Genomic DNA, 15,036 nt, shown 5'->3' with positions numbered 1-15,036 from the left:
AGGTGGCTTGACAAAGCTCTTTCCGTTCAACTTATCCACTGTCTCCGTCCCTAGATCCTCGCCTGATGGGCATTGACTCAGCCCGCCACACCACGGCTCTGCGGACCTTTCGGTCTAGCGGCCGCTCTTTCGGAGTCAACCAGACTCACTCACAGACAGTCAAAAGAATGAACCCGCCGCCAGTGGCAAGCAAAATTACTTGAGGCTGCCGTACAGCTGCTGCCGCCGCTTCCAGGCCGCCAGGTCGCCTATCCGCTCCACGGCCGGCCCCTCTGGGCCTGCACCCGCCGGCACCTCCCCTGGCGCATCAGCTGCAGCCAAATCGGCAGTGGCTCCGCCGCCGGAGCCCTCGGCCGCAGGCGCCGCACTGCCCGCTGCCCCCGCCTCCGCCGCCCGGCTGCCCTCCATATGCACGCTCAGCTTGCGCCGGCTGCCCACCTCCAGCACATGTTCCTGCAGGCAGGCAGGCAGGGCGGGCGCGAGGGAGAGGGACGACGGCTCGTTTGCTGGTGTGCAGCGGCTGGGGGGAGCGAAGAGCAGCCAGATGCTGCCAAGGCTGCTCTCACCCTCCACCCAACTCGCCCTCACACACACATACACACACACACAAGCACAACAGCAGGGTCCCACCCACCCTATAGAAGGCGACCACCTCCAGCTGGCTCAGCGCGCGCAGCGCCGCCACCTCAGCATCGATCCGGTCGAACCTGCGGGGTGGAACATGGGGTCAAGGCATGGGAGGACGAGGGTCAGGTAGGGTGTGGGGTGATTGTGGGGTGCGTGCTGCTGCGGGGAGGTGGTGGGGGGAGGCAGCGTAAGAGAGACAGCCTCCCCGAGGCACCATTCGTGTACTTGGAACAGGCGGGCCGCACGTCACGCTTGCCAGACTGCTTGGCCGGCGGGAGAGGCAGGGTCAGCCCAGGCTAGGGAGAGTGAGGTGGTCCATGAGGACAGCGGGGAGCAGCTCCAACCTCAGAGTCGGGGCAGGCCCGCATCCCGCTGAAAGCCATGGACAGACTCTCGCTCCGGTCCAACGCCAGCGGCGCCTCCCAGCACCAAACACGCAGTACCCACCCGGACCGAGCTGGGCTCACACCTGCGGAGCGTCCTGATCTCCAGCAAGACCCTGCCACCCCGCACCTCCACGCCGAAACTGAGCTAGGGCGGGGGCTGGCGCACCTGTGGGCGCATCCCCCGGCTGCCATTCCTGGTGCGTCCGTCGTCATCCTTCAGCCTGTCGTCACCCAAAGTCAACGACAGCCCAGCGGCCTAGCCCAACGATAGCGCAGCAGGGGCCTGCCTCCAACCAATCAGGCCGTCGACCAGCGCCTCAGCCCTCCTCTCGGGGCCGGCCCGTGGCTGGGAGGCGCACGGCTCGCCGGCCGCAGGCGGGCAAGCGGGGCATTGCATCCGAGCCTAGCCTGCGCCGCAGGAGACGAGGCACACCCCAGCCACGGACGCGGCACACACGCCCCAAACCCGACACCACGCCCACATGAGTGCTGCGGAGGGGCTGTGCGGTCTGCGGCGGCGACAAGGCCCTCACGATCCCCGGCCCGAAGCAATGCAGCGAGCGACTGCACCAGCCAGCCGCAAAGCAGGGTGAGGCAGCGCCGGGGGCTTTCAGCGCCGGCAGCAGGTTGGCAGCGCGGTGTGGCAAACGTGCATACCCCAGCGCACTGGAGAGGGCAGGCTCAGCTGGAGCCGCCGTGTCCAGTGCCCGTGTGGCATGCTGCTCAAGCCTCACCCTCGCCCCAGGCCCTGCTGCGGGCCAGGCAGCGGCGTCCCGCTGCGCCTGCTGCGCTGCACTGCCCAGAACCTCCCAACGTGCGTGTGGATGGCGAGCCCCTGCGCCGCGCACTGTTGTGCCCATGCCTAAACAGCCCAACCAGCCGGCTCCAAGCCCTACTCAGTTGTGTCTAGAGACTCTAGACACAACCGGCTCCACCACCCAGCCCCGGCGACGCCCCTCAGCACACCCTCTCCGCCCCCTCGCAAGCGAGGGAGAGGCGGGAGACGGGCAGGCAGGAGCAACAGCTTGGCCCAGGCTGCCCGCAGCAGTACCCCAGCCCTTCGAAAACTAACTGACCGAGGCCAGCAGGTAGGCAGGCAGCCAGGGGCAGCGGCTCGCCCGAGGGTGATCCCACCAACACCCCAAATCCCATAAGAGGGAGGGAGGCAGGCAGGCAGGCTGCCAAAGAGCAGCAAAGCAGCTCGCCTGAGGCTGCCCTGCTCCACCTCGCTCCAGTCTCGCGCAGCCGCCTCGCGCAGCCGCTTGGGCCGCTCCGCCTTGCTCTTGGCCAGCTCCTCCACGTGCTGGGAGAACTCGGGGGCGGGCATGTCCGCCAGGCGAGCCGCCAGCTGCGAGGGGCAGCGAGCAGTGGGGACAGAGTGTGTGTGTGTGTGTGTGTGTGTGTGTGTGTGCTGGTGGTGGTGGTGTGTGGTGGGGGGGGGGGGGGTCCAGTGTGTGTGTTGGGGGGGAGGGCAGGCAGGCAGGCTGACCGGCCACCCGAGTCAGGCTGGCCACGGCCGGCGCCAGCCGCCGGGCCCCGCTGCTGGCCGGCGCCTCACCATGGGCAGGAAGGCCTCGATGCGCTGCTCCAGGTAGGCGGCGGCGTGGGCGGTGGACTGCAGGAGGGGTGGGTGGGTGGCACACAGGGGACCGCGGTGTGGGGCCACACAGCAACGCGAGCACCCTGCCTGCTGGCACTAGCAGCCTGGCACTGGCAGCCGGCGTACGCGCCGGTATGCGTGTGCATGCTGCGCTGCACAAGCCACGGCAAACAGCACAACCGCTGCGGCCGCAGCTGGCCTCGCCTGGACGATGAAGAGGATGGAGCGCACGTGCAGGGTCCAGTAGGCGGTACAGAAGGTGAGGTAGCTGCAGGGAAGCCGGCGGCGCCAGGTGCACGTGTGGCGACCCCAGCCTGGGACCAAAGCGACCCTGCGCCTGCACACCCACCACAGCGGGCACAGCAGGCACAGCAGGCAGCCATGCCCGCACCCACCCCAGCTGCTCCACGGTGCGCAGCTGGTGGAAGGCGTCGCGCTTTCCGATTGCCGTCACCAGCTCGGCCAGCGCGTTGCGGCGCATGTCGTCCGGCCCCACCTGCACGGTGCGACAACAGGGCAGGGGCGGGAAGGGGGTGAGAGGGGAGAGGGCTGGGCGACAGCAAGCACTGTGGGCTCACAGGGCGACGCCTCAAGGAGGGGAGAACCAGGGGCCAACAGCCCCCTGTACTGCCATGTGCCGCCCTTGGTACCGCCCGCTCTTGGTACTGCCCCTGTACCGCCTTTAAGCCCACCTGGAAGGACACAGCCACGGCGCTGTTGTCGTTGGCGGGGTTGGGGCCGGGCTGCGCCAGCAGCGCGGGTCGCCCCCGCGGCAGCCGCACCACGCGCTGCGCGGGCAGCTGCGCGGCAAAGGGGGGCTGGGTGTGGCACCTGCAGGGGAGCATGGGAGGGGGAGAGGGTGGGAAGGGTCGCGGCAAGGGTAGGCACCATGGGCACTGGGGTGACAGCATTGGAGAGCAGCATACGCCTGGGCGGTGCAGCACCAGCACAGCGGCAGTACAGCAGGCAGAACACACCAGGCCCCACCTGTCCCGCAGCTGCCGCTCCAGCCCCTGCGCAAACTGCGTGGCGGCGGCGGCGCTCATGTTGCCGCCCGCCAGCAGCTCGGCCTCGCAGCGGCTCAAGAGGCGGGGGTAGAAGGCCTGCGGGGAGGCCAGAGGCGACAGGAGAGGCACTCGTGTGTTTTCCAACACACAAAAGAATTGAAGGCTGGTGCCAGCTCAACCTCCCCCCAAAAGCAACGCTGGCGGTGGCGGCGGGTGGCAGGGTGGTCGACCCTTGTTCCCAGCTCAGAATCCTGCTATGCACCGCCGTCACATCAAGAGAGTGTAGATGCAGGCCGCGATGGTTGGCTAACCATGGTGAGCTTCACTACACTCTCTTGTCGATTGAACACATGTGCATAGCACAAATCAGAGCTGCCGCAACAAGTGGTTGGCCACCCTGCCACCCGCCGCCCCGGCCCAACCCCTGCCATGCGCGCCCACCCAACTCGGGCCACCACTGCAGCTGTGCCACCTCCCACGGCCGCACTCAGCCCCCAGCATGCTCCACTGGCCGCCTTCCCACACCTCCCCCCGCCTGCCCCTCACCACACCTCCAGCTGCTGTGCCGCCAGCCCAGGCAGCGCCGCCTCGTAGTCGGCCACGTGCCAGCGCCGCTCCTCGCAGGCCACACCCAGGCAGTACAGGGCGTACTGGTAGGGCTGGTCGTACCTGCGAGGCGGTACACATGGGCAGGCACACATGACGCTGCTGAGCTGCTTGGCGCCCCGAGAGATACGGGCACCACTGGCTGCGGGCACCCACACCTCGTCCAAACAAGCATGGGCACATGCAGCATATCAGGCAACCGGCAGAGGCCCTTTGCACTCGGGGGCCGCAACAGGGTACCCCAATGGTGACCGCCTCACCTCATGTTGTGGAAATCCTTGGCCGCCTTCTCCTTCACCACCTGGAAGCGATCCGGCAGCACCTGGAAGCCCAGTACCTTGCCCAGTACCGTCTGCGCACACGAATGTTGGGCCGGGCAGATATGGTGGGAACGGACAGAAGGGCAAAGAGGAAGGGGCACGGGAACAGAGGAGGAGGCCCCAACGCGTTCCCTGTGGCCGCTGTTTCCACGTTTTTGAGGTCTGGGCCCACGCCCGCGCCCGTCCGGTCCTTTGACTGGGAGGGCGCGTGGGCGCGTTTGTTGGCCCAGACCTAAAAAACGTGGAAACGGCGGCCACAGGGAACGCGCTGGGGGAGCAGGCACCGAGTCGAGCGGCGGCCGAGGGGCTGCTGCCAAGGAACGTAGCGGGCGGGCATGTGGCACGCCGTTGTCTGCGGTGCAGCCGGAGCCGCGCCAACCTGTGCCAGCGTGGCAAGCGTGTCGGAGTAGCCGTACACGGACAGCAGCAAGCCGGCGGTGGTGGCACGCACGCCATAGTGCAGGCCAGCCAGGTCGGCATCATACGTGACCTGCAGGGAGGGGCGCAGAAGGTGGCACGTGGTGATGGGAAAGTAGGCGTGGCCCCGGCGAGGGTGGCAGTAGGGGCGAGACAGACGCAAGCCCTGCCGTGCCCCAGCCCAGCCCCCCTCCAGCTGCCCAACCACCTCGCTGAGGTAGTCGTTGAGCAGCTTGGCAAAGAGCTGGGTCAGCACCGCCGCCTCGGGGGACACATACGACTCTGCAGGTGCGCGTGTGGCAGGTGGAGGTGCACGGTGGTGGTGAAGGCACAGGCATGCGCGTGGTGCATGTGGCGTGGCGTGTGGGTGGGCTGCAATCTGGTGTAGTGCATGGCGCCCGCCCGCTGCCTGGCCTCCTGCCGCCTCCCTGCCGCTGACTGAACCACCCTTGCCTGCCAGCTGCATCTGGACAGCTCCCCCCTGCTGCTGCCAGCTGATGCGTGCTGCAGCCTGCTGCAGCACCTTCTTGCGTGCTGCCCCCCGGCCCGCTTGCCTGGCAGTTGCAGGTGGATGTACAGAACCGCCTTGGGCACCTTGAAGCTTGGGTCAGGCTTGTGCCAGAGCCGCACCATGGGGGTGGCGTGGATGAGCGCAGGGTGCGGCGCGCCGTCCTGCAAGGTGACCGCCGCCAAGCAGCGACGCGTAAAGGGAACGGCGGGGTGGAAGCGCAAAAGCGGTGGCAGCGGCCCCCACACAGCTCAGCACGTTTCTCTGGCGCGTGCTCCACTTCATTGGTGAGCGACTACCCGGCGGCCCACATGGTGGCCCTGATGCCCTTGTGCTCCTGCAGGACCTGCCCATCCGTGGCTGTTAGCACCTTGCTCTGGAAGAGGGTGCGAAGAGCCACGGGAGACAAGCTGTGGCAAGAGCTCGCGGGCCCCAGAAACACTAGGCGGCGTGCTGCCGGCCAGGGCAGCGCTGGAACCCCCGCCAGCACCACGCAGCAGGGTTGGCCAGAAGGATTGGGCATTGTACTTTGCTGCCTGCTACCTATTGCTATGCCCTTCGCCTCGTTTCAGCGGCCCCAGCCGCTGACAGCTGCTGCCAGACCTCGGCCTCCCATGAACGAATCAACACCCTCCCAACTGCAACCTCAAGAGCGCAAAAGAACACACCCACACACACACCGCACCTCCACCAACCCAAACTGTTTGGGGATGTATGGGTTGGGGCGCGGCAGGTGCAGCTCCGGCAGGGGCGCCTCCTCCCGCCACTCCTGCACAGCAGAGCAAAGGGCAACATTATGTGGTGAAGCCAAGAGGCAGGCCGAGGCCGCGGCAAAGAGAGAGAGCAGCCAAACTGTACAGGCAAGCAGGGGCAACCCCAAACCAGCCAAAGCCCTTGCAAAAGCTGGGCCCGCCTCCAGGGTTGTGTCTCACCAGCAGCCAGTCCTGCGGCAGCGGGCCCACGCTGTGCTGTGTGCCGTACCATCGCTCCCGCTCAGTACACTCAGCCTGCAAGGGGGAGGCATCGGAAGGGAAGCGGGGTACAGCAGGCAGCAGGCGTGTCAGCAGCCTTCCGAGGTGGCTAAATTGCTAAGGTCTGCTGCTGCAGGGCAGCGTGCAGCGTGTGGTTGGGAAGACTGACAGCTGCAGCATGCAGCAGCAGCGGCCCTGCCACAGCCACCAGCAACGCAGCAGCAGAGTGCGGGAGCTTGCCTCGAGGCTCTTGCTTGACCACAGCACGCGTGCCTTGTCGGGGGTCAGGTCAGCCACCACCTGAGGCAGCAGACGGGAAGGGGAGAGAGAGTTGGGGCAGGTTCGATGTGCTCAGCATCTAAGGCCCGCCGCCACGGTGCGAGCTGGACAGAAGGCGACAAGCTGCCATCCCACAGCGTGCAGGAAGCAGGCAGCAACAGCAGCAGTACCCGGCGGTACCTGTCTGATGAGGTCTGGGTCGTACTCCAGCGGTACGCTGTAGGCGCCCAGCAGCAGGTCGGCATCGCTGTACACCTGCAGTACAGGGAGATGTGGGCACCAAATTTCTGTTTGCTGCAGCACACGCGCTGCAAAACGCTTCTGCCCATCTTGTATCAAGATGCCCCACCGCACTGCCTCCAACCGCCCAAGCCACGTGCTCACCTGCATGGCTTGCGACAGGCTGGATGCATAGGAGTAGGGCGGCTGCTTGTCTCGGTAGTTGAACCGCATGTCTGCAGGCAGGGTGGTGGAGCTGGCGACAAGTGGGCCAGGGAGACGGGCGGGCACCCTGGCTGCCGCCAGTGCCTGGCTGCCCAGCCCTGCCCCAGGGCCCACCTGCCAGCTGCCGCATCTCATCCCACGTCTGCTTGTTGATGCCATCTGGGCGGCGAAGCAGGTCCAGATACCTTCAGCGAGCAGCGCACAGGGTACAGGCAGAAGCAGATGATGTAGGCGTCTCAAAACCCGCCAGCATGGCGCCAGCGTGGCAGCCATTGCGCAGCGCACCGCCCCCCCCCGAGCTCCCAGCTAACAGGCCCGGACGCTGCCTGGGGCAAGCACCCTCAGACCAGCCCCGCCGCTTCTCTCCGGCAGGCAGGCCGCTGGCCCACCTGAAAACGCTTGACGACCCGCGGCCAGCGCCGCGTGCGAGGTGGCCTTCATCAGTCAGGTCAATGCGGCACATGAAGAAGCTGCGCCCGCTGCAGGCGGGCAGGCAGGCAGGAAGGCAGGCAGGGCAGGGGCCCAGGAGGCCAGGTGAGAGGGGAGCGCAACGGCACGGCAGGACAGAGCAGGAGAGGACAAACGGCCAGGAGAGGCAGCTCAGTAGAGGCAGCCACATCAGCAGCACTTCAGGGGATCCAGGTGGAGCACACGAGTCAGGCACAAGCACACCGCCACATCCAAAGCAGCACCACCCCTCACACCTGTAGCTGGTGCCCGCCTCGCCCGCCACCAGCCCCGTGGCCCATCCCCGCGCCTTGAGCAGCGCAAACGCCGAGCCCTCGCCCTCGTGCCTGCGGCATCCCGTGCGCGAGACGGCGGCAGGCGTGGGAGGCGAGGGGGCGGCACGCAGAGGAGCAGGCACAGCGGGGACCTCCGGGACCACCGCAGAACCAGAAGTGCTGCTGCCGAGGGCGGTGCAGCCCACGGTTGAATCCAGTGGCGAGCTGCCGGAAAGCAGATGCGCCAGCAGCAAAGCATGCCAGCAGCGTGCCGGAATGCCAGGTCCTGCAGCCTCACCCCAGCAGGTGCGAGACGTAGTGGGAGGGCGCCTGTCGGTAGTGCTGCTGCTCCGCCACGGTGGGCCACTGCAGGGATGGGGGGCGAAAGCGGAGGTAGCAGGCGGGCGGGCAGCGGGTGCGAAGTGAGCACAAAGACCCGCACCGCCCCGGGCATGCACCGCCGCCTGGGGTCACCTCCGCCCACTCGCCGCCGCGCTACGGCCAGGGGTGGCCCGCGGCGTGGCGGCCTTGGGTGACATCCCGAAATGGCGCAGCAGGCGCGGCGAGACAGGGGCTTGCGGCAGGCACCCTTTTTCAGTGGTCGTACTGTCCCGGGCAGGGACCTCGCCCCACCACCCCGCCGCCCTGGCCCGCCCTCCCAGGCTTGCCTGCAGCTCGAGGCTGTGCCCGTCCCGCTGCGGTACCATGCGGATGAGCAGCCCGCCCTGGTCGGGGGCTACGGCATCCGGCGAGAAGGTGGGTGGTGCCAGGCCGCCATCCGGTACCGCAGCAAACTTGTCCCGCACAAGCGACTCCAGCTCATCAAGCGTGTGCCTGCAGGGGTGGGCAGGCAGGCAGGCGGCCAGGCAAGACCATGTCTGTGGATTGACAGTACAGCCCAGTGGAGCGCCAGCCCCGGATGGGGCGGACACTGCACCAGGGCCCAAGGCTGTGCAAACAAGGCCGCCCACAGCCCGCCCTGCTTGCCTGGCTCCCAACAGCCCGACTGCCTCACAGGACACCCAAACTTCAGCCATGCGCAAACCCCAATGGACACAGAACCACACAGAAACACAGGTAGCGTAAAGAAAGGAGCCCCCTTCCCCAGCCCCAACAAAAACAGAACATGAAGAAAGGAGGCGCACCTGCTGACCACCACCAGCCGCATCAGCCCTGCAGAATAGTGCTCCTGATGGAAGCGCCGCACCCTGCAACAGGGGCAGGAAGCCAGCATCGGCTGCAGGGTTCTGCCAGGGACGATTTGCGAGCGTTTGAGCGGCGGTGTGGTGCAAGGCGCAAGCGCAAGCGGGGCGCAGGCACGGGCAGGGCAGCAAGGCCAGATGCAGCATGGTTCCTGAACAGCGACCAACAGGGAGGGGCAGCACAGGCGGTGCGGGGCCCACCAGGGGCGCACCTCTCGTGTGGATCGGTGCCCGCCTGCTTGGGCTGCGTGATCAGCGTGTCAAAGCTGCCGGTGCTGAACCTGAGGGAAGGCAGGTAGGAGGAGCGCGTGAGAGGCAGGGCCGACAGCAGACTCGAAGGAAGGCAAGCGGCACCGTCGTGGGGCGCTTCTTCAGCCTTCAAGCGAGGCTGGAGTGAGCGTCGGGGAGGTGAACACAGCGTCTGCCTGCCCCCTGCCGAGCCTGCCCCGCCTGCTGTGCCCCGCCTGCCTCGCTTGCCTGGAGAAGGGGTGAGCCGGGTTGGCGACTGCCTTCCACAGCTGCAGCTTGCGCCAGGGGTCGCTGTTCAGGTTCTTGCCGTGCCTGCAAGGGCGGGAGGAAAGGGCGGCGGGCGGTCGGCAGCTGCAGCAGAGCAGCTCGGCAAGAACGGCACGCTGCACAGCTCCTCAGCAGCAACGGAGCGCCAGGGAGCAGTCCCGGGCCCCCCAAGCGATGCTTCATCGGCCCACGACTGCTCCGTGGGTGTTAAAGTAACACATAGGACCCACACAGTCCAGCGCGGTTGACAGCAGCAGCAGGACCCGGCGGGGCAGCGGGCCACGCCCTGTCCACCCAGCCACCAAACGCCAGGACGCCACCAGCCAGCCAACCACTCACTCCGAGTCCACCGCATTCGCCTCGCGGTCCACCCCATCAGCGGAGATGAGTGGGCTGATGAAGAACTGGGCAAACCTGGGCGGCGGGAGGCAGGCGGTACAGCAGCGGTACGGCAGCAGTACAACAGCGGCAACGCGACGCGGGACGTGTCAAGCCGGTGCGGCGAGAATGGCAGGCAGAGGAGGGGCAGGCAGGAGAGGCCTCGCTGCCTGCCTGGACAGGCTTCAATGACTGCCCTGCCTTGGCAGCCCAGCCAGGCAGGCAAATGGCCACTGCTGTTTCACAGCGTGGCGGCACACCCTGTGCACGGTGCCGGATGGAGTAGGCTGCTGGCACGTGCAGCAAGGGGCTGGTGCTGGTGCCTGCACCAGCCCTTTGCTGCCTTCGCCAGCAGGAGTATCACCCCTTCGGCCCATGCCCGCGCCCTTGTCAGGGCCAGCTGCGCTCTCATGCATGCAAGGCAGTACACGCGGTACACGCCCACCTGTCCAAGGCCGGCTCCAGCGCATCCCAGTTGCAATCAAAGTGGTAGTTGGTGGACTCTGCCGCGGTGTAGGCGTTGGTGTGGCCGCCGTGCTCAGCGATGAACTTGCTGCAGGGGCGGGGATGTGGTGCGCCAGGGGCGGGGGAGGCACACCATGACCATGAGTACGCCAGCCCACCTGTACTTGCCTTCATCAGGGCATGTGGCTGCTGTACCCTGCACGCCTGCACACCTGCGCACACCTGCACACACCTGCACACACACCAGCACCACCACACGCCCCCAGGCCCACCTGTACTCGTCCTCCTCGGGGTACTTGTGGCTGCTGTAGAACAGCATGTGCTCGGTGAAGTGTGCCAGGCCGGGGACGTCGTCGGGGTCGCTCAGGGAGCCCACCCGCACCTGTTCAACAGAGCGGCGCAGCGCGAGGAGGGCGGCGGGTGGGTGGTCAGGGGCAAAGGCGGCCAAGCGCAAGAGGAGGGCAGGTGCTGGGCGGCCAGGGATTGAGGAGGACAGGCATGGGGAGTGTGAGGGGAGCGGAAGGGAGAAGAGGGCGATGCGGGGGATGAGGGCATGGAGAGGAGACGGTGGCGGCACGCCGCCACCTTGGACCGATGCGGCGCTCGCTGGGGCGGGCAGGCGGCGGCTGCGCGGGCTGCCATGCCACCCAGAGACAATGTAGAGACCATGCACAGAGGCAGGCAGGGCAGGCGAGCCACAGGGGCTGCGTAGCACAAGGGTGGGAGCCAAGCAGAGGGGCGCCCCACCCGGCGCCCCGCCCCAGCCTACCAACCAGTCGGCGCCGCCCGGGCGGCGCGGCACACTGATTGCGGCACGCATTGCATTGCTGTGCTGCCCCTTGGACGCCCCGGGAGGCAGGCGAAGCCATCGCGGCTTCGCATTCACACTCACGTCGCAGGCGGCAGCCCCCTTCTCCGCGGTGGCGTCATGGACGAGCAGAGCCCGCAGTCCGTTGCCCAGGGTGATCAGCCGATACTCGTGGTCGTCGATAATGGGCAACGTGATCGAGCCAGGGGACTGGGGCAGCTCAGAGGCATGGTGATCGGCCATGGCGCCCGGGGGGATGCCGATCGAAGATTGCCGGGGCGGCAGCAGAAAACAAGAGCATGAGCATGCCGCTTTCCTCCCGCCCCGCCGCCCGCTGACGGCGTTCCGCTGTTCGCAAGCTGCCCAATATTACACACATGGCGGTTGGAGGAGGTGGGCAGCCACACAACAACCGGGCAAAACCTGAAGCAAAGCACACACTCATACCAGCAGGCTGCATGCTCTTCTGCCGCCGCCCGTGGCGTTGCGCATGGCGGCGCCCCACCGCGACAGCCGCAGCGCGCGGCCGTCTTCACACGGGTCTGCAGGCGCAGCGGCAGGGGGAAGGGCACCACAGCCCGTAGCATGGCATCAGCAGATAGCGGTCGGCCGCCTGGGTCCACAAGCATGCAACAAAGCAACGCAAACCGGTTGCTTCTCCATGCACACTGTGCCATGCCTGCCTCTCTGCCGACATCCGCTGCCTTCACCCACCGCTCGAGGGGTCCCTGGCGGCCAGCATGGAGGGGTTGCACACCTCGTCCCAGACCCACCTGCAAGCAAACGAAGGGCGCCAGGGCAGGGCCAGCCGTCGGTCAGAATGCATGAACGGCAGCACGCACGCAGGCACAAAGAGAGGCAGGTCGGCAGACAAGGCGATGCAGGGGGCCTGCAGAAAGCCACCGCCACCCGGGCTGCACGCCGCGGCAGCGACGCAGGCGCACCCAGCAAACGGCCAGCGTTGGCGCTTGAGCCACTTGAGCTGCCACTTGGACTGCGGGCAGGGAGGAGATGGGGGCATGGCGGGGGCCCGGGGACAAGACTCAGATGCGAGGGTGTTAGGCAGGGAGCAGCATGTTGCCAGGCGTGCAGCTGCTGCCTACAATGCCCTGCCCACCTCTGCTAGTGTGTATCCAAGGTCGGTGGCGGGGCCAAACTCCTCCACAATGCATGCATGCTTCTGCACGGCGGCGGTGGCAGCGAGCGGACGGGGAGTTGAAAACAGGCGGCGCGGTCACGCTGCACGTAGCAGGCCTGTTATGCAGGACTGGCACTCACAAGGCAAAGTCCGAGCCCCACGCCGAGCCGGACTCTGCACACTGGCGCTCGCATAGCACACCCAAACCCTGAGCGCCGCCAGGGCCGCCCGCAGTATCCACCCACCTTGCAGTACCCCTGGGCGATGGGGGGAAGCTCTTCGGGGTGAAGGTACAAATGTACCGCCGCCACCCAGTTGGCATCTCGGATGGGATACTTCACAAAGCTGTCGGCGTACCTAGCCCATGCGCGGGACGCGCCCACCGCCACCATGTTTTTGGCGCCCGTGCCCCGGATGGCGGTTACCACTGCCTGCGGGAGGCGGTGGAGGAAGGAGCGGGGCAGCAGCGGCCGTGTGGGAGGGAGGCAGCGGCGGCAGTTGCTGAGGGGCACGGCGGTAGCATTGGGAGGGAGCTACAGCAGCAACACACATCGGGCATGCGGCGCCCCTCCCCGTGCAGCGCCCCTCCCGCACCCTGCACCGCAGCCGCTCCCTGCCACCACCTCTTCACCACAGGTTGCTGTTCCTTTCAGCCGTCCCAACCCCCACCTGCGCCGCCCGCGTGTATTTTTTGTCCCACTTTCCATCGTAGTTCTCGTGTGGCTCGTTGATGATGCCGAAGAAGACGTATGGGCGGTTGGCGTAGCGCTTGGCCACCACACGCCAAAACCGGGCGGTGCCCGCGGTCGGCCAGCCGCTGGGCTGCCCCGGCGGGCTGCAAGGCGGCGAGGGAGGGGAGGGGTGAGGGCAGCGCTGGGGAGCTGCCGGCGGTTGGCGGCGGCTCGCGGTCCTTCCTGCAGCTGCTGCCGCCGCCTGGCTGGCGCATGCCAGCGGCCTAGCCGTGACGCTGCTGAGCGCAGGACCACTGCCAGGCAGCGCTCTCGGCAGCAGCCCGCGGCGCAACTCACTGCTTGTCGGCGTTGGCGGGGCTGGTGAAGGTGTACGAGACGAGCAGCGCAATCTGTGGGGCGAGCGGGCAGCGGCGGGGGATAGGCGGCATGAACGGAGCCAGGTAACGGCGCACAGCAGTCCCGGCAGCCAGGAACCAGCGCATGGAAAACCAGCCAGGGAGATGCACAGCCAGGAAGGTAACCACATGACACCATCACCCCCGCACCCGCTCCCAAACTCCCCCCCACTCCCCTGCCTCCACACACACATACACACACCTCTATGTAGAAGCCGCGCCGCTCCGCAAGCGCCACCGCCGCGTCCAGCGCCTCCAGCCGGTCCGGGCTCTCCAGGAAGGATGCCGGCCGCTCCTTGCACCACGTCACTCCGTCGTACACGTCGCAGGCCAGGCCGTCGATGATTGTGTAGCGCACCCAGGACACGCCCAGGCAGTCCACGGCCAGCGAGATGCGGCGCACGACCTCTTCTTTGGATGTGCGCCGCTCCCAGCACACGCCGCACCTGAGTGGCCAGGTGGCGCGGGGGGAGGAGGAGGAGGGGAGGAGGAGCAGGAAGGAGAGTGGCGCTTGTGGGTGAGTTTGGGATGCGTGGCGACGGGCTGGCAGGGGCAGGCGCAGGGTGACAGCAGGGTGACAGCCGCCTCGCAGGATGACAGCCGCCTCGCTCACTTGTAATCGTCCATGACGTTGACGCCGATGCCGCGCCACGGCTTGCCGCTCGGCAGCAGCACGTGGGTGCCGTTGGAGCGCAGCAGCTTGGTCGGCGCAGCCTGCAGCAGGAGATGAGAGGCGGAGCGGCAGCAGGTGGCTGAGCGGGAGCACGATCTAGCGCCAGCCAGCTGCCGGTGCCAGTTTGGCTGTGGCGGTGGGGCGCCAATAGCGGAACGGCAGGCACGGTGGTAGGCGGCGGCGCGAGGCGGCGGAGCGTATGCAGCAGCGGCGGCATGTGTGTCGCGTACCTGCGCCAAACCCAGCAGTGCGAGGAGCGTCAGCAGAGGGACTGGCCGTGGGACGCTCATCGCTACCACAGTTGTTGGTATGCTTAAGTTCAGCCCTTCGTGCTCATGTGAAATTGGTGCGCTGCACAAACGACCGCATGAAAGTCCTCCGCCGCTCCGGACACGCACATCTGTACAGCATGCAACTCATCAGCGCGCTGCCACCCCCCCGCCCGCCGCCCCCCACCCCCACCCGGACGGCTCACACAGCTGAGTCATGCCAGTGCCATTGACCAGACTAATGGCAAACTGGCGTGGTTGATCACATGCACAGGCCCTGACACACCGGGTGCCTCTGTTTTGGCAGGGGCTGCGCCAATCCCGTCCCCCTCGCCCAGCGGCGACCACGGTTCCTCTTGCGTGGGGATGCAGCCGCGGCCTGCATCTGGCTGTCTGGGCAGTACGCCTGCGCGCTGCGGGAATGTGTGTTGCATGGAAGCAATAGCCGGAGGAGGGATGAAACTAGAAGGACAAATCATGACGAAAAAAGAAGAAAGCGTAAACCACTGGCGGTGAAAGAGGCAGTTTGTTAGGATTGTGTGTGCAGTGCAAGGTGCACCGCGGGGGGCGAGGAAAGCGGGGGGGGGGGGGGGGGGGGGGGGGGGGGGGGGGG

At 67.1% G+C, this 15,036-nt stretch overlaps 2 protein-coding genes across 2 annotated transcripts; both read right to left on the bottom strand.

The window, feature by feature from the left end:
* Positions 1–125: 125 nt before the first annotated feature.
* On the bottom strand, positions 126–11,515 carry CHLNCDRAFT_35384 (hypothetical protein). Its single transcript, XM_005847479.1, has 27 exons — positions 11,341–11,515; positions 10,721–10,830; positions 10,429–10,536; positions 9,945–10,019; positions 9,567–9,650; positions 9,302–9,370; positions 9,033–9,095; positions 8,511–8,721; positions 8,186–8,253; positions 7,870–7,959; positions 7,513–7,644; positions 7,106–7,196; positions 6,902–6,976; positions 6,608–6,742; positions 6,157–6,240; positions 5,546–5,635; positions 5,172–5,243; positions 4,926–5,036; positions 4,487–4,578; positions 4,172–4,289; positions 3,558–3,716; positions 3,306–3,413; positions 2,957–3,109; positions 2,572–2,628; positions 2,219–2,361; positions 635–707; positions 126–453 (listed from the first exon to the last, which is right to left on the bottom strand). The coding sequence occupies exons 1-27, from the start codon at positions 11,497–11,499 to the stop codon at positions 196–198; spliced, it is 2,988 nt and encodes a 995-aa protein (XP_005847541.1). The 5' UTR covers positions 11,500–11,515; the 3' UTR covers positions 126–195.
* A 182-nt stretch (positions 11,516–11,697) lies between these two features.
* CHLNCDRAFT_133732 (hypothetical protein) lies at positions 11,698–14,444 on the bottom strand (the record flags this gene model as incomplete). Its single annotated transcript, XM_005847478.1, has 10 exons — positions 11,698–11,798; positions 11,971–12,029; positions 12,201–12,250; positions 12,374–12,436; positions 12,640–12,825; positions 13,064–13,229; positions 13,423–13,475; positions 13,684–13,927; positions 14,095–14,195; positions 14,385–14,444. The coding sequence occupies 10 exons, from the start codon at positions 14,442–14,444 to the stop codon at positions 11,698–11,700; spliced, it is 1,083 nt and encodes a 360-aa protein (XP_005847540.1).
* Between the last annotated feature and the right edge of the window lie 592 nt (positions 14,445–15,036).

This window comes from Chlorella variabilis, assembly GCF_000147415.1.
Source record: "Chlorella variabilis unplaced genomic scaffold CHLNCscaffold_10, whole genome shotgun sequence".
In the NCBI taxonomy this organism is placed as follows: domain Eukaryota; kingdom Viridiplantae; phylum Chlorophyta; class Trebouxiophyceae; order Chlorellales; family Chlorellaceae; genus Chlorella; species Chlorella variabilis.
Note: the sequence above shows the minus strand (reverse complement) of the source record. Positions and strands in the feature narration are given on the sequence as shown.

Coding starts and splice junctions, on each gene's coding strand:
- CHLNCDRAFT_35384 (XM_005847479.1), bottom strand. CDS start 11,499: ATGGCCGATCACCATGCCTCTGAGCTGCCCCAGTCCCCTGGCTCGATC. Junction 8,254..8,510: donor CGGCGGGGTGGTGGGGCGAG/GTCCCTGCCCGG, acceptor CCATCCCTGCAG/TGGCCCACCGTGGCGGAGCA. Junction 5,037..5,171: donor TCAACGACTACCTCAGCGAG/GTGGTTGGGCAG, acceptor CCCTCCCTGCAG/GTCACGTATGATGCCGACCT.